The 17121-nt window shown below is 43.0% G+C and overlaps 1 protein-coding gene across 5 annotated transcripts in view; it reads right to left on the bottom strand.

Moving 5' to 3' along the window:
* brd4 (bromodomain containing 4) overlaps positions 1 to 17121 on the bottom strand; it is a 44081-nt gene that overhangs the window by 2598 nt on the left and 24362 nt on the right. For 3 of the 5 annotated variants that reach the window (XM_028598528.1, XM_028598529.1, XM_028598525.1), the window contains 17 exons: positions 9680 to 10070; positions 8806 to 8943; positions 8583 to 8718; positions 8151 to 8491; positions 7599 to 7982; positions 7359 to 7487; positions 6549 to 6779; positions 6227 to 6456; positions 5688 to 6019; positions 5463 to 5558; positions 4977 to 5375; positions 3273 to 4151; positions 3048 to 3154; positions 2803 to 2953; positions 2555 to 2685; positions 2187 to 2392; positions 175 to 478 (listed from right to left, as the gene is read on the bottom strand). In XM_028598528.1, coding sequence (XP_028454329.1) covers positions 175 to 478; positions 2187 to 2392; positions 2555 to 2685; positions 2803 to 2953; positions 3048 to 3154; positions 3273 to 4151; positions 4977 to 5375; positions 5463 to 5558; positions 5688 to 6019; positions 6227 to 6456; positions 6549 to 6779; positions 7359 to 7487; positions 7599 to 7982; positions 8151 to 8491; positions 8583 to 8718; positions 8806 to 8943; positions 9680 to 9907 — 4422 coding nt within the window. In that variant the 5' untranslated portion in view covers positions 9908 to 10070. The remainder of the gene's footprint in view (positions 1 to 174; positions 479 to 2186; positions 2393 to 2554; positions 2686 to 2802; positions 2954 to 3047; positions 3155 to 3272; positions 4152 to 4976; positions 5376 to 5462; positions 5559 to 5687; positions 6020 to 6226; positions 6457 to 6548; positions 6780 to 7358; positions 7488 to 7598; positions 7983 to 8150; positions 8492 to 8582; positions 8719 to 8805; positions 8944 to 9679; positions 10071 to 17121) is intronic. The other 2 variants (XM_028598526.1, XM_028598527.1) reach the window with 2 other exon arrangements.

Below are 17121 nucleotides of genomic sequence, written 5' to 3' on the forward strand. Positions count from 1 at the left end.
GGAAAATAGCTAGTAATGTAAATACAATTATAATGGGTTATTGCTTGAGTTCAAATTGAGCTCTTAATCTATGGTGCACATCTTTGATAATTCACCATCTGTCGTATTACATGTTACAATTAGCATCATATGAAGGTCCATAAAACTAAAGAGTGCTAAAGACTATTATCTCACCGCTTCTCGCCTCCTCCTTTCCTGCTCTCGGCGGCGTGCTAGCTCCCTCTGTTGGTCGAGTGGGTTCTGTGTGGCAGGCTGAGGCGGTGTGGGGGACTGAGGAGGCTGCTGAATGGCAGCTGGCTGGGGCTCCTGCTGCTGTTGTTGCTGCTGCTGCTGCTGCTGCTGCTGCTGCTGCTGCTGTTGCTGTTGCTGTTGCTGTTGTTGTTGCGAAGGAGCTTGAACATGTTGCTGCTCTAGACGCCTGCGTGGCTCCTCGTGCACCCTTCTGCTTGGCTCCATGATGTCCTCTTCATCTCGACCCCTGGAAAACAAGTCGGGCCAAAAATTCACACCACAAATACCGGGTTTTATATTAAACTACAAGGCCAGAAGACCAAGATAACTCATGTAACTTACTTGTATAAAACTTACTTAAAGGTGCTCTAAGTGATGTGACGGCAAGAAGGAGCTGGTTGAGCAATCACTGCTGCAGCGTTAGCATGTAGGCTACTTCCACAATGCGTATTCATGGCTCAAGCAGCTCTTTCTTGTCGGTTATTGGCTGGAACACTGTTTGTTATGGTTCGTGGGGCAGGTTGGTGCAGGTTGTTTTTGTTGCCGTTTTTGGAGCCTGGGCTGTCTATAGAGACAGTGTTTTTTTTTACAGTGTGTTCAGGGGACAGGCAGCTAGCGGATAGTGAGGAGAGGTTTGCCGTATGTGACGAAAAATGTTGTAGCCTAAAAAACGCTTAGAGCACCTTTAAGATATACAAAACATGGATAAGGAGCTGTAGAGAGACATTTGGGCAAAAGCAAACAGCTAGCTGGTAACTTGGTGGATGTAAGAGGCAAAAGGTTGAACACTGGTGAGCAGAGCTTTCCCTGGAAGTGCTCTCACGGTTGTTTAATGGACCGTGGAACTGAGTTTTGTTTTATCCAGCCATAGTAAAAGTCTATGGTGTGTCAGTTACCAGCAATGGAAAATAAATAACCCTAACCCCCTAACCACTCAAGTTATAAAGTCTTTCCCAGTGCAACATAAAATGTCTCAATAGCCCAACACAGGTAAAACCAAAACAAAACTTTATTATTAACTTTAAAATCTTCTATTTCTAAAATAAAAGGGTTAATATGAGCCTCAGCTTTTTTTTGAACAAGGACTGTACACAAAGATTATTATGTGAGGTTTAATGATTACTGTGTAATGGCTACGTAATAGTAATGGCTTGAACAAGATGCCCATATGTACTCTCTGATGCCAGTAGTTGAGGACCGACGTCATGCCCCGACAACCGATGCATATATTTAAGGATGCCAATTTAGATTTTTTTTATTTTCATGTTTAGCAGAAAAAAAGAGCAGCTTAAAATGCAACTTGCTAGTTTGCACTAGCAAGTTAACTAGCAGTTAAGAAATATATTGTATAGATTATTTTAGTTATTAACGGTTTAACTGATAGCATTAAGATCGGCCAAAAGTCCTATTGTCAATCAAATGTTCCCCTCCTGTAGTCCTCGGTTACGCTCGACTCCCAGTGGCTGTGGTGATCCTACACTATGGCCACTAGAGGGCATAATACATCGCCACATACTGTAGTTCCTGTCTTATTTATCATCAGGCCGCCCACCCAAATTAATTTGCAACCTGTGCATTTTTGTATTTAAGTTATTACAAGGGCTGTGTTTCAAATGTTGACATCTGTACATTGTTGATGTTGTTTCAGCAACACAGCATTTGGTTTCTTAAGGCAGTGGTGGTGACAAGGCCTCTCAAATGAGTGGTTTCACATTTTCAAAACTACACAGCAAGTCTTGCCGCTCTTGCTCCAAGAACTTATTATGACCTAGATTGCTGAAAACCTACAAATACATACAGTATAGCCTGTTCAACATTCTTATTAACTTTCATTTTCTCTTCTCTCTAGCTTCATGGAGCAAGTGTACATCAACATTAAGACACATGGTCCCTCATGAGGTAAACATTGCGGCCCTGTATATTTGTGTCTTAAGTCTCCCTCTGGACGACCTTACCGTAGTTTGTCCTGCTCTCTGCGTAGTCTGTCTTTTTCCACCTGCTCGGCTTGGGCCTTCAGTGCTTTCTCCCTCTCCTCTTTCTCCCGGGCAGCACGACGGAACTGCTCAAAACTGTCACTTGATGACTTCACTGCAGATGAGGGTGTAGATGTGGACTTTTGTGCCAGGCTGGCCCATGAGCCCATATTCTTCAGTTTCACATCCTGAGAAAACACACACACACACGGACAGACAGACAGACGAGCCACATTAATTATCAATCATGATCACAAATCTTGAAAGATGCCATACCATAAAGTTCATTTAGTTCTCAAGAACTGAAAGGGCTGTAGGAGATCATTTAAATAAGTGACTATTACACCCACCTGTACCTTTTTGGGGGCAATGGGCATCTTGGACTCCTGCTTGAACTTATCCTTGTCTTGCAGAGAGGAGGGCGGTCCACTGGACTGGGAGGAGCGGATGACAGGTCGCAAGCTGTCCATGGACTTTACATCTGCTCAACACATTACATGCACACACAAGCATAGTCTCAATATCTTGTGTAGCTTCTCCTTTTTGTGCATTTTACCCACAGAAAGCCAGAGGAAAAACAAGAAGTCTTGGTACTCACTCTGTTGGCCGTGGCCTGGTTGAGAAAGCTTGTTATCAGGATGTTTGTGATGGTCTGGTCTCATTGCAGGGTTAAATGGCTCTCCTCGGATCACTGGTGATGGAGGAAGTTTCTCCTCCTTTACCCCACCATGGCTCACAGGGGCCCTCTGCTGCATCACAAGCAAACCGAGTCAAAGTCAGACACAGGCATGTGGAGACATAACATTAGCCCTGCACTTAATGGTTTCTAAAAAAGTTTTTCACCTTTTTGGGCTGCATGTTGTGAGGTGGGGACTGGTGAGACACGGGTGGATACTGGGGAAGTTGTGGGGAATGCATCATGAGAGGGGATGGGTTGTCCCTCATGTGACCTGTCAACAGAAGGGAGTGCCATAAAACTTGAGCCAACAAAATGTTTACAGCAACAGTTTTTTTTGCTTCTACAACCAGTTACACAATAAACGTTTGTCTCATTTTCTCAAGACTCACCTGCGTTGTAAGGGTCAGCCTTGGTTGGGCGAGGGGAGGGCTGCTCTTGCTGCTGCTGGATGATCTGCTGTGCTTTGTTGGTGGGCATGGATACCTTGTGTTGTGATCCCTGGGACGGACCAGCTAGTCCAGGACCCTGCTGGTAGTTCAGTTGTTGCTGTTGTGGCTGCTGTTGCTGCGGCAGAGTGTGCTGCATGTGGTGGGACTGGTGTAGAGGAATTTGGGGCGGGGCCTGATGTGAAGGGGCTGGCTGAGCCTGGGACTGAATAGGGAGCCGGGGAGGAGGCAGCGTGGTCTGAGAGGAGAGTTGAGATTGTCCCTGGACAGACTGCAGAAGAGAGATCTGTCCTGGTTGTTGTTGTTGTTGTTGTTGTTGTTGCTGCTGCTGCTGCTGCTGCTGCTGCTGCTGCTGCTGCTGCTGCAGTTGTTGTTGCTGTTGCTGTTGTTGCTGCTGACGAGCCTGGGCCTGGAGCAACTGCATGGACTGCTGGGGCTGACGGGCTTGCTGGAACTGCTGCAGGTATAATTGTACTTGGTTCATAGGCGTTGTAGACCCTGGCTCTTCATCATCCTCCAGCAGCATCTGGGGAGGCTGGGAAGACAGCAAGCCCTGGGGTGTGAGTGTTGGAGGGGACATGGGCCGCTGGTGCAGGGGCTGAGGAGGGTGGAGAATCTGGGAGGAAAGCTGGTGGTGTGGTGGTGGTGGTGGTGGTGGTGGTGGCGCTGACTGGGGCTGGAGTTGCTGCTGAGGCAGTTGTTGCTGCTGCAGGGTTGGCTGCTGCTGAGGAGGGGCCGTTTGCTGCTGGGGGGGTTTGGGATGAAGAGGCGCTGCCTTGTGACTGGGTCGAGAAGGCTGCTGAGGCATGGAAATGTGCAAGGCTAAGGTTGCACAGTTCCAGGAAAAAAAGAAGAAACGTAACATATCATTAATAAAAAATTGTTGTCACAAAGTCTTGTGATTGTCATCCTTGACATGTTGACCTCAATATAAGAAAACGGCAGTTACATTTGCAAAATGTGTACATGCATTTTTGTTATTTTGTGGAAACTGATCAACACAGGAATGGATGAAAATGCTCAGCACTGTAATGTGCAATCGGACAATGATTGTAAGCCCACGGTATTACAGATACTACTGCAGAAGACACGAGTGCTTATTTACATATTTTCTGAACTCCAAAAAATGGTGAGGGAAAATCTTAAAAAACAAACAAAAAAAAAAAAACACAAAGAGCCGTGCTCATCACAGCAGTCCTATTAAATGTTTAATGATGCATGTAATAAATGTTGGGTTTATTCTAAGAATGAGGTAGGATTTGGGTTCTTCTAAGAGCAAAGCAGGAGGTCAGATTAATGGGTTATTACTGTAGGTTATTGTAGGTTTTCCCATCTGCTTACTCTCCTCAGTTCAAAAGCAAAGTTGGTGGTTGTAAAAAGATCAAATTAGACTGACAGTTTGATACGTGTGGTTTGCCATTAATATTGTTTGATCATTTCACTCTGAAGTGTTCCATTAAATATTTATTTTACTATTTACGTAGACATGGTGTGTGCCAATTTAAAAAAACTGAATGGGGACTGGTTGACTTTGTAAGAGACATTTTTCTTGGAGGGATTGCAGTTATACCTGTAGAAACAATGAAAATCTAAGTAGCGTTAAGTGTTGGACCTGTCGAAAGCGCAGCAGCCTGCATGCAGCCTTACCTGGGGATGTGAGGACGGGATGCTGGTTGAGGAAGGGGTGGGTCTCAGGGGACACTTGCCCTGCAGAATGAGCGTTGAGGTGTGGAGGTGCGGGTGAGGGTGAGGAGGAGTTGCCTGCGTGGTGGGACAGATGCATAAGGGGCTGGCCGAAAGGTGGCAGGGACTCAAAGCTAGTCTCCAGTAACTGGGAAGACTCCAGAGCAGCTACAGGGGGAGCAATGAAGCCTGCGGGAGATGGCTGATGCTGCTGCTTCATCTGACTGCTGGACTGAAGGCCTGCAATTTGGGAATGAAGCGCAGTCTGAGCAGGGCCACTCTGAATGTGTACATGCGGATGGGTCTTCTTCCCCTCCTTCACAGACTGGCCCTTCTTCTTGTGATTCTGATGCTTTATTATTCCTGAAAATAAGTGGAAATAAAGATTTAACACTTAATTTAGCATTTTTGATTATGGGCATTTAAATAGTCATATTTGCAGTAAATCACCTGTCCCCTCAGCTTCGCTGTCTGTGCTGGAGCCGCTGCTCTCTGAAGAGGATCCAGTCTTTTTGGAGGTAGCCATTGACTCCACAGGCTTCTCAACTGCAAAGCAACAACTATGTGTTCATGCACTTCAAATAAAGCATCAACTCAGTAATTTCACATGCCTAAACACACTAGAAAATCACACACTCAGGTGTGCTGGGTTGCTGGTTTCCTACAGTGACTTACCTGGAACCTTTTTCTTCTTGCGGAGGCAGGAAGACACATATCTCTCCAGCTCGCGCAAAGTGGAAGGCTTTAGCGTCTCAAAGTCAATCTCGATCTCATCAGGGTTTGAGTTTTTGAGTGAGGGCTCTCTGGACTGGATGATGTGCACTACACGGCCGAGCTTGTCACCAGGAAGCTTGTTGATGTCCAGGCTTAGCTGCCTCTTCTCCTCATACGTCATAGGCTTGCACTTTTCCCCTGTAGCTGATGACCCAGCGGCCCCCAAATCTTCTTCCAGGCTAGGAACCGGGAGCAGGTTGAAGGGGTGATTGCTTTTCATCCCTTCCTTTTTACTAGAGGCGAAACACAAATGTTTAATTAATCAATATGTACTGCTGACTAGCCTTTATTTAGACATTCACTTTCATTGAATGACATTCACATTTTAACAACTACAGGTGAAGAAGACATAATAAATGGGTGAAGAAACTTCTAATATCAAGGAGTTTCTCTAAATGACTGCCTGACATGGAGAAAGTTTATACAAGTTGAACACTCACCTGGGTTTTTTCTTGGGTACGACCTCTTTGTTGTTATTGTTACTGGTCTTGGTCTTCTTAGAGAGCTGCGGAACAGGTGTAGCATCCTGGATCTCATCTACAAGGCCCAACATGCCTCCTTTCTTCTTATGCTTTTCTTTTTTCTTCTCCTTCTTTTCCTTCTCTTTTCTCTTTGGTTTGCTGGCTTGTGGTTGGGACAAGGCAGCCAGCTGCTCGTGGACAGCCTTCAACTGTGTCAAGAAAAGAGACCAGTTCTCAGCAAAAGGTAACAAGGACTTGACAACAAATTTGCCACTACCTTGAATCTACTCTGGTCACTGACCTGTTCCTGGAGCTCTGCCAACCTCTGGGCTCTCTCCTCTTCCGAGTCATCTGTGGATGACTCAGACTCCGAGGATGAGTCACTGGAGCTGTCTGAAGACGAGGCGACATGGGCCAAAGGAGGCTGGGGCTTAACAGGGGCAGGATGGTGAAGTGTTGGAACTGGGGCAGCAACCAGTGGCTTGCTCTCAGGTTCATCTGGCATCTTGGCAAAGCGCATCTCAAAGACATCCTATGAAATGAAAAGAAACACACAAGCTAAGCAAAACTGGTGTGCGTGTTTGTGAGAAGACACTCAAAACACCAACAAACAGGCACAAATTAAGGAAGAAATTAGTAGGATGTGATAGACTGGGCTTGTGCAAACACGGCCAAAAATAAACCTCTGGTCAAGTAGTTTTGTGGTTCAACAAAATATTGTATAATTGTAAAATATAGATAAATAGTAATAAACATCAACCTGTTTGTTCAGTTTGTAAGTAAATTGGGTTAGTACATTGACTGAGTGCTCAGGTAGCATCCTGGCAAAAGTATGTGTTCTACTGTGAACATATTTTAATTCCTTTCTTTAACATTTCAAGCAAATGTCCAAAATTGATTTTTCTTGCAAATGTAAACTAAAACAGTGACATGCCTTAAATGTTGCTCACTTTTCTCTCAGTAAACACATTGCAAGATTAAGTAGGGTAACTACAAAACATGGATTACAAACATTATGGTATTGACTATTATATATAATTGAAGTCTATATTGATGAATGCCTGCCCTTTTTTACCTAAGCACCATTGTTTGCATGCTAGACTAGATTTACCTGTAGCTTGCGTGCCATAGCTACCACCTCGTGGTCTGGTGGATTATATTTGTAGCAGTTGGAAAACATTAATCGTACGTCAGCAGCAAACTCCTGGGGTTCTCGGTATTGCCTATTCTCCAGCTTGGCCTATTAAAACACATCAAGGACATGAATTACTTCTTGCCATGCCACAGATCCTCTATTCCTCTATTCAATATCTTATGGTACCGTTGATAAACTATGCTGTCTTCAACACACCTTGATGGAGCTGAGGTCCATTGGATATTTGATGATATCGTGATAATCGTGTAGTCCCAGTGCAGCCACATCAACAGGTTTGTAGAATGGCCAGGCGTAAGCAGCATGCTTCTTGGACAGCATATCCCTAACCAGACTAGCGCAGTATCCCAGCTGATCCTGTGGTTTGGGGCTATGACCTCCACTTGGTCCACTCAGTCCCATCCCCATGCCTATGTGATGCTGGGAGTCGGGAGCATCCTTCTTTATCAGTTTTGTAGGCCGAGTACTCTCTCGCCTGGGTAGTGTCTTCCCAGATTTGGACTCTGCTGGTGAAGACTCACTCAGTTGGTCATTTGCTGTGGGCGTTGTAGTGTCAGCTTTCCTTTTCTGGCTCTTTCTTTGCTAGATAGAAGTGAATACAAAGAGAGCAGATAAATGGTGCGAAAGGGCAAGGAAATAAGAGATTAGAATGAGTTACCCAAACTTAACCAAATCTGTCTACTGCTCCCAAGCATGCTTAACACATTGCCCACCTGTCCAAGCATATTTCCCTGTGTCAGTCACACTCACTTTGGTCATGGTTATAGGGCTCTGCAGCATGGGGGCAGTGCTCTGGATGGATGCTGGGGGAAGGGAGGTCTGAGCAGGGGGAGGCACAGAAGTCATGATGGGAACTTGAGGAGCACAGTCTGATTGGCCCAGAGAGTAGGGAGCTCCGAGCTGTGGTGCATGGCTGGGTAATGTTGGGGCCACGTGGGACGGCAGGGCCTGCATCAAAGGCTGGGGAGGTAGTGAAGGTGGGCCCTGCAATGGTCCTCTGGTCTGCGGTGCTGCTGAGAGGTTTGACAGACCACGTGTTGTAGGAGTCAAGGACGAAGAATCAATGATGGGTCCTGGTTTCAAGTTCAGACCTTGATGAGAGAACAAGACACTCAAATAAATAGCCAACTCCAAGAATATGTGTTGATGGCAAAAGACACTGTAAAGCAGTAAATCACATACCTCCGTCTCTTCGGCCCCGGCCACGTCCTTTCCCGGTCATGACAACAATCTCAGTTTCTTCCTGAGGCATTTCTGTGACCCTTTGGAGGAAAACCTTCTCCAGAGCCTCAGCCATTAAGACTATGTCATCTCCAGGCTGCATGAAGAGACAAACACTCTCAGCAAAAGTGGAGGCATATCACAATCTTTGGCAATTTTTTGGTAACCATGGCTCCAATGTTACCTTGTTGTATATGTAGCAGTTGGTGAACATTGTGTTGAAGTCTTGGATACATTCTTGGGCATTCCAGTAGTAACTGTTCTCAAGCCTTTTCTTGATTGTTCCCATATCCATAGGAGTTTTGATTATTGTGTAGTAGTCCTGAAAAAGTTGCATACAAGTATGTCAACAATGTAGACATTTTTTAACAATGTAGAGGTTTTTTTAACAATGTGACATTCTCTACCGGCACAATGAAGGTGTTGTAACTTTTCGCACTTTGGTCCCCCTACAGGTTGGAAGCGGAATTGTCAATTACATTACATTTAACTTAAGAAAAAATGTTACAATAAAAAATTAATAATAATAATAATAATAAAAAGTCTCTCCCATTGCAATTTTTTCAGCAATTAAGCAATACAGTTTGTAAGACGTTTAAGAGAAGATCATTTTTTAAGCATGTCAGTTTTCCACACTCTCTCCGGCATTCATTGTGTTCAATAAGCATTACATATTGTCTGGACCAAAGCTAGGTCTATCGATGTGCACACACTGATATAAAAACAATCAACTTAGCAACAATAAAATAAAAAAAAATACATTCACATTGTTTTTACATTGAACAACAATGAACGGTATTCATTTAATTTCTTCCAAAATGAGCCCTAATATCTAAAACAATGCTGTACACATACAGTAAAGGGGAGGGGTGACCTAGTTGCTTTGCACACAGTAATGAACATAAATCATCACAAATCAACGTATAAATAAGAAACGTATAAATGTACAGCTGCTGTGTGTAGATGCAGACAACCTGGCAATTATGTGATGCCTAATGTGTCCATGAACGTTTGGAGGTATGTGGCATCATACACACAGAGACAAAGCTAGTACTCACAGGCAGGTTAAGTTTGATCGCATCCACTGGTATATGAAAGGGCCAGGCAAACTGGTGCTTCCACAGGGCCTTCACCACCACCTTGAGCAGGTACTGCAGCTGATTGGTCTGGCGCTTTGGCCTGTTGGGATTGATGTACTCTGGGGGTGGGGGGTTGCCCATTTGCTGGGCCTGCCCCTGGCTGCTGCCGCTGCCCGACATCTGCGCTGCATCCAGGCCGTCCCCCATTCTAACAGGGTTGGGCGCGGGCTCGGGCCCCGGAGCAGGAGCTGGAGCTGCAGGGGCAGGGGCAGGGGTAGTGGTGTTGGCAGGACACCAATTCAGTCTTGGCCCCGGCACAGACTCCACTGACAGAGCACCGCTGATCCCATTGCACTCCTCGCTGGACTCTCTGGAGAGAGAAAGAAAGAAAGAAAGAAAGAAAGAATACCGTCATTAGCATATCTATAATACAATGTCACCGTTTTTTGTCAGTAACAGTCATTAACAAAATTGTATTTGAATCATTAATCAGCGCATAGTTAAGTAGACCTCCAATATCTTGCTTATTGTAATTGCACTGCAAGAGGCACTAACATACAATTCATTAACCACCGTTTTATTGTTCTACATTGAATGTACTGTTCTTCCATCTTCCAAACACGGTCCCAGCTATGTTTAATGGTATGATTTAACATTTCTCATGTACATTTTACTCAAAGTTCAGTACACTGCTTCTCAGCGGTAAAAAGGTTATGACAATGAAGGCTTTATTTTGCATCAATTAATAAACTGAAGGACACATGACATGTAGAAAATCCCATTACACTATGGCAATGGAAAATAACTTATTTGTGATGGGCTGGCCTGGCTGTTAAAATCTTATAAAATAAAAAGGTACACATAACGTTCTGGTCAACAGTTTTAACACTACTGCAAATTAGTGAACATGGTATATTAATCTGCAGTTCGTGCCATGTTATTAACTCTTACTGGTGTCGTAGAACTAACCACGCGTAAATCTGACAAGATCATTGATCTTTTCTATCATCGATTAATCAGCTGATAATTGTCCGGAATTTGTTTGGTCTATAAAGTGTTAAATGGACAGCATTTATATAGCGCCTTCCTACCTTACCAGACACCATACAATTTTCTCTCATTCACACACTCACATTCATACACTGACAGTGGCAGAGCTGCCATACAAGGCACTGCCCTGCCCATCGGGAGCAACTTGGGGTTCAGGGTCTTGCTCAAGGATACTTTGACACGTGAACAGGAGGACCTTTTGATTAAAGGACAATCTGCTCTACCTCCTGAGCCACAGCTGCCCAGAAAATAGTGAGGTGCCCATCACACTTAAAAATCACCAAATATCTTGTTTTGTCCAACCAGTCAAAACCCCATATTTATTCAGTTTACAATCATTTTAAAACAGAAAATGTAGCCTACCAAATACCCATATTTGAGAAGCTGGATACAGAGAATGTTTGACATTTTTGATTGAATATAAATTACCTATACAATTAATCAATTACCAAAAAAGTTGCCAATTAATATTCTGTTGATCGAATAATCGACTGACTTATCACCGCAGCTCTGTACAACACTGCAAAAGAGAAATTCCTCAAGTAAAGACCACATATGATTACATTCACTGTTTTAATATACACTTTTGGATTATGTTATAGTGCCCCCAGCAACGAGCTGGCAGTATGGGAAACTGTGTGTGCTACCACCTGCTATAACACGAAATTGGACTTAAAAGTAAAAGGGAGACAACAGAAAACAGAATGTGTTTTATCAATTTCATTTCTACTTTGGTTAAAAATTAATACACGCTGAATGTTCACAAAAGATTACAACCACATGCATATAATTATGACTTAAGTTGTAACATTTGATATCGTCCTACTACGGATATTAATTAGTTTAAACGTAAAAGGCACTCAGAGGTTTAGGTTGGCCTCAAGCATGCGTGTGCTTTAGTAAATCTTTGTCTTCCTACTCTGTCTCAGGACCTGGGAGTGTTTAGGGATGTGTGTGGAAAGGGGTGGAGGGTGAGGGGGAGTTTGCGTCATCTGGCAGGGGGGCGTGTATTCCACTACGCAGCGTTCAGTCCTACATAAAGTCCTCTTCCAGGCAGTCAGGGACATCACATTCAAGATACACACAAAGGCTGTTAAGACAAAAACAAGGCCAAATAATAATCAAATACTCTACTGGAAAATAAACTGGGGAACACACTATGTTCTAGGAAAAAGCACTGATCATAAGTTTGTGTATTCAGGCCTCTATTAGAAATATAGCCCCCCCACAACAGGGCCTTAAAGATGAACAGAAACCACAGTATAGATCTGTAACTAATCTCATTCTTCTTGATGAGTCACTTTCTGAGAAGAGGAAAGTAGTTTGCACACCACATGATCGCTGCCTTGGCCTCCCTGAGGCAAACAAACACAGTGGAGAATCTGACTAACTGACCATTATGTTGAATGACACAAAATAAAAAAGCAGTACCAGTTTAACACAGATGCTACTTTTATGGCTGGAAGCAAAAAAAACTCACAAATAAGACCTAAATAAATAAGCACAGCACTCGTCTAGTCCCAAGGCACGAATGTGCAATACATCAAAACTTTAGAGCTGGGTAACATTGCTGAAAAAATACTGTAATATTTCAAAGCTTTGCTAAATTGGCTTTACAAAGAGATGTAACAAATTTAGACTAATCAGCCTTATGGCAGTTACACACCAACCAGATGGCCAACCGTCGGCAGAAAAGCCAGTCGGACCGATCAGTCTCCCCGTGTTGGTCCAAAAAGTGCCACAGAACACACCAAAGAGACGAGACGTAATACGTCTCCATAACAGCAGGCAGCAATAATCTGTATTGTTGCCCAAAAAATTAAAACCGGCAGTTGATTGGACGAACGCGTCACATGGATTTGTTTTCTCCGGAAATTCAAAGCCAGACTGTCATGGCGGCTTGTTCAGAATACGATCTCATATTGTACTAAAATAGTTCACCAAAACATGTTTCTGAAAACATTTTAAACGAGAAATAGGCCGTGCAGTTGCTGAATCGGTCTTCATTTCAGATCAACAAAGAGATTTTCAAGAAAAAGATTTTCGTCAGATTTTGAGAGACTCTAGTCACGCTCATTCCGCTCGTCATTTCCGGGTGAGTCCTGACTGCCCTGTCTCCGACTGAACATGTCAGGTCGGCCAAAATAAAGCCGACAGCCCCTCAGACGGACGATGGCACGGAACACTCTGAACAGACTCGAGCCACCGACCTCGCCAGACTGTCCAACAGCCGATTATCGGGTTAGTGTGTCAGCACCTTTAGTCTAACAACTTCCAAGGTCTAGGGCTGGATCTGAATCTTCAAATATTAAAATATTTGTTCGATGGATAGGTATTCCATTTTACATTTTTGGATTTGAATATTCACTTCTTTGTTTTTTTTTAACATGCATGCAGGCTAAAATTTACTGTGGTGTTTTGGCCAAGAAATGGACACAGCGACGCCATAGACTTCGACGGAGACCAGTGAAGCCAATTAGAAGCAATTTTCCGGGTGATGGCTGAGCGTTACTGCGCAGCCTCCAACTGAGAGAGACGACGTAAATGTGACGTGAGCAACCTATCTGAAAGTTTGTGACAAGAGAAATTTCAATCATCCCGAATCTTGCACAGACAGAGAGCGTGAGTAGGAGCTGTCCATGAGCGTACCCCACAGGTGGACATTTAAGTGAGTCTCATATATATATATATATATATATATATATATATATATATATATATATATATATATATATATATATATATATATATATATATATATATATATATATATATATATATATATATAGTGGGTCCCAGTCCTTAACTAACTTTTTCACACTCCTCCCGGATAGAGAGAGAGATAGAGAGAGATAGAGAGATAGAGAGATAGAGAGATAGATAGATATACTCACTTAAATGTCCACCTGTGGGGCACGGGGGACTACACTGAAAACCTATCAACATTAGAAATGCACCAATGCATCGGAATCTGCTGATGAAAGCTAATAAAAAAAAAATGGAGAGATGACCTGGAGTCCAAGAGAGAACAGACCGACAGAGCGACCCATGTTAACCACAGCATTTGAGAAGGTAAATTCCCCACGGACAGCGTCCGCTTACCAGCTGGTAGCATGCAGCTAAAGACACAGGGTAATGTTAGCTCAGCTGTAGCTTGACTATTCCAGACACCATGGCCACTGCTTAAGTCTGAGATGAGGGAGAAACAGAAAATCCTCCTGCTTTCCTGAAGTCACTGTGTGGCAACATTTTGCCTTGCCCGTGAGTGAGTTATTTAGACAAACAACGAAGCATGTGGGCTCCGACAGGACTCCATGGCGCCTTCAGGTACACTCGCTAATGGTGGAGAATTTCTGCTCATTCACAGTTAGTGTGACGAATATGGTTCAATATTTTTTTATAATGAGACTGATTTGTTTAGCTGGCCCAAAGAAAACAACAAACATCGGCATTGGTATTAACATCGGCCAGTTAAAAATTCCACACATCGGTATCAGCTGAGAAATTTTTAATTGGTGCATCCCTAATCAACATCACTGTAAATATATTTTAATATATTTTTCTCACCTTTTCCCTAATGGTCTAAATAAGTTGCTAAATTTGTCGCTAGTTGCCTTTTTAGAAATAAGAGGGTCTGAAAAGTCATCTTATCTAGTGGGAAAGTTCCCAAGAAGGTAACACCGTTTGTGTGGTTCAAGCTGAAAAATCGGCGATTCCGATCACCGCCGATCGATCAGTGCATCTCTTAATTTTATGTCACCATTGGGAGGTTGTAATCTTCTAGATGCTACAGTTGTGTACAAAATCTGGAAAGATAGTGACTTAATGGCACAAGTTGGAGGGAAAATGTTGAGGGTTTTGTGCAACTGAATCAAAGCCCACTGGAGACACAGAAGAAGCGAAACAGCATTTACCAGAAACACAGGCAGGTACAAATAATACAGATGGCTATGGGCACCAGGCAGACACATGTACAGCATAACAGCTCCTAAGCTGCCACTATAGGAAATCTACCACAAGAACAAAGTAAAAAAAAGAAGAAGAAAAAAAGGTAGCAACAATTTGAGCCTGGTCCAGCTGGCCTCCAGTGCTGCATGGAGCAAAGTTTTATCACAATACACACACAAACAGTGACAAGCACACTCAGAGCGACCGTCATCGACATAACACAACTGCAACAATGACAAGTGTAAACACACTTCTGGGAAAATGGAGACAGATGCAATAAACGAAAGCATGAACAGCTCCTCCTGTAGGATGCAGCAATTTGTAGTACAAGTATAAAGAGGAAATACTCCCAAATGACTCACTGGCTTTCCAATTTGTCAGACTTCCCTGCAGTCTATCTTGCGGTGCCGCTGATAGTAGTTTGGACTGTTGTGCTGCTAAATATTCTCTCTCCCACACATGTACAAACACATTAAAGCTCTGGTCCAACTTATCAAGTTTGTGATCTGAATTTTTATGTTTAACACTTTGTTTTTGTTTCCATCTTTCATGCACACAAAGTCTTTCTAAAAAATGGTGCAAGACAATCCCACATTGCCGGTCATGCAAAGGGAGACACATTTTAACTATCAGGTTACATACTTCGATCACCTTGCAACATGGTAACTTCTTCAAGAGCATGTGTGACTACAATGATACATTCTTAATGTTGGCTAAGTTGGGCCTGCTAGCTTAACAAATACCAGTTTTGAGAGAAACTCTTGAGAGAAATCCCTTCCATTCTCTATTTGCTCTTCATGAATCCTAATGATATGCAAAAGGTTTCCATTAATGTTTTCTACTAAGCCATATCAAAAACACCAATATTGAGTTATACCTCACTGAAACACAAAACAGGTGATGGCAGAGAGTTCGAGGCAACAGATAGGTGACCGCTTACCATTATTACATTTTTGTATATTTTTCTGGTGATTTATAAATGCTGGAGTCAAACAACTGTTCACCAATACTGTAAGTATACGGCCTACTCTATTGTATTCTGTAAAATAAGGTTGTTGCAGTTTTTCAAGGCATAGCCTCACAACTATAAGTGAATCATATTGCAATGAATAGTCTACTGCAGGCATAAATGTCATTTTGGCCCTTTCACCCAAACAATCCCAGGGAGGAAGAAGCCTAATCTTTAGGAACAAACTCAGGAGCTAAAAGGTTCTTTGGTGCATTTGTTTGCATTTCGACTGCGTCTTAAGAAAGATTAGGAATTATGCTAAATGACTACAATACAGTGGTTTGGTTTGTGATGCATTTGTCTTTTGCACCTGACCAGCCAGAAACCGAACTAACATGAACTAGGTTGAAGTAATGGTTGTTGTTCTTGTAACAGATGTTTAAAATAATATTGGAAAAGGGAACCTGTCTTTTCTAGTTCCCTTTATGTTTTAGTAAGTAAACAAAACAACAAGGCCTACATGACAAACTATTCCATTCCCTAGTCCTAATATTTCTACAAATAGGGCTGCAAGTTGCAACTAATGATTTTTTTTTTATCAATTAATCTCTTTCCTTGAATAATTGGAAAGTTGTTTAGTCTACTAAATGTCAGAAAATAGTAAAAAAAAAAAAAAAAAAAATGATTTATTGTTTCATGGTGCATTTTGGGCAATTACTGATATTCAGAACTGTGAACTTCAAACCCCAATACATTATCGCTGCCAAGAAAGCACTACCTCAGGAATGGGCTCTTTTGGGTGCAGGAATTATGGCAGTGGAGTCAAAAACATTTTTAAATGTAAATTTTTTTGCTCAAGGTAACATGCAGTGTGCCTATGGCCTGGCGAAGCAGCCTGTATGTTTTTTTTTTTTTTCATAGAAGCGGCCTCTACTCTCTTCTCTCTACCTCTCTCACCCTAGTGAGGGAGCAGTTCGCTAACGTTGATGTAAATATGAAACTAAATTAGAGAATGAACAGGCATTTTAGGGATATCAAATTCTGAGTCCCGTTTGTGTGAGACCAAGACAAGATAGAGTAAGAAATTAGTACTACAACGCTGACGGGGGCTATCGAGCCGGCTCAGCCAACAGGAAGTGGTCGCAGGCCGGGTTGAGACTGTAAACAAAGATGGGGAAAGGTGAAGAGCTATGGGCAAAGCTAAAGCTAACTCCTTATCGGCTATTACTATGCAGCATTTTCTTCGCCAATGTACGGTGTCTGGTGGAAAAATGTATAAACTGCGGCTGCGTATTACCACTTATAATTCCATCAGCGAGAGGATGCCTTTCTGTGTGGTGTTTGCATGTTCTCCCCATGTCTGCGTGGGTTTCCTCCGGGTGCTCCGGTTTCTCCCGCCATCAAAAACATGTAGATGAGGTTCTCCAGTCAGTGCCCTTAATAAAAGCATTGGCTCAGATCTGCAGTTGTGCCC

This window comes from Perca flavescens, chromosome 15 (assembly GCF_004354835.1).
Source record: "Perca flavescens isolate YP-PL-M2 chromosome 15, PFLA_1.0, whole genome shotgun sequence".
Classification (NCBI taxonomy): Eukaryota; Metazoa; Chordata; class Actinopteri; order Perciformes; family Percidae; genus Perca; species Perca flavescens.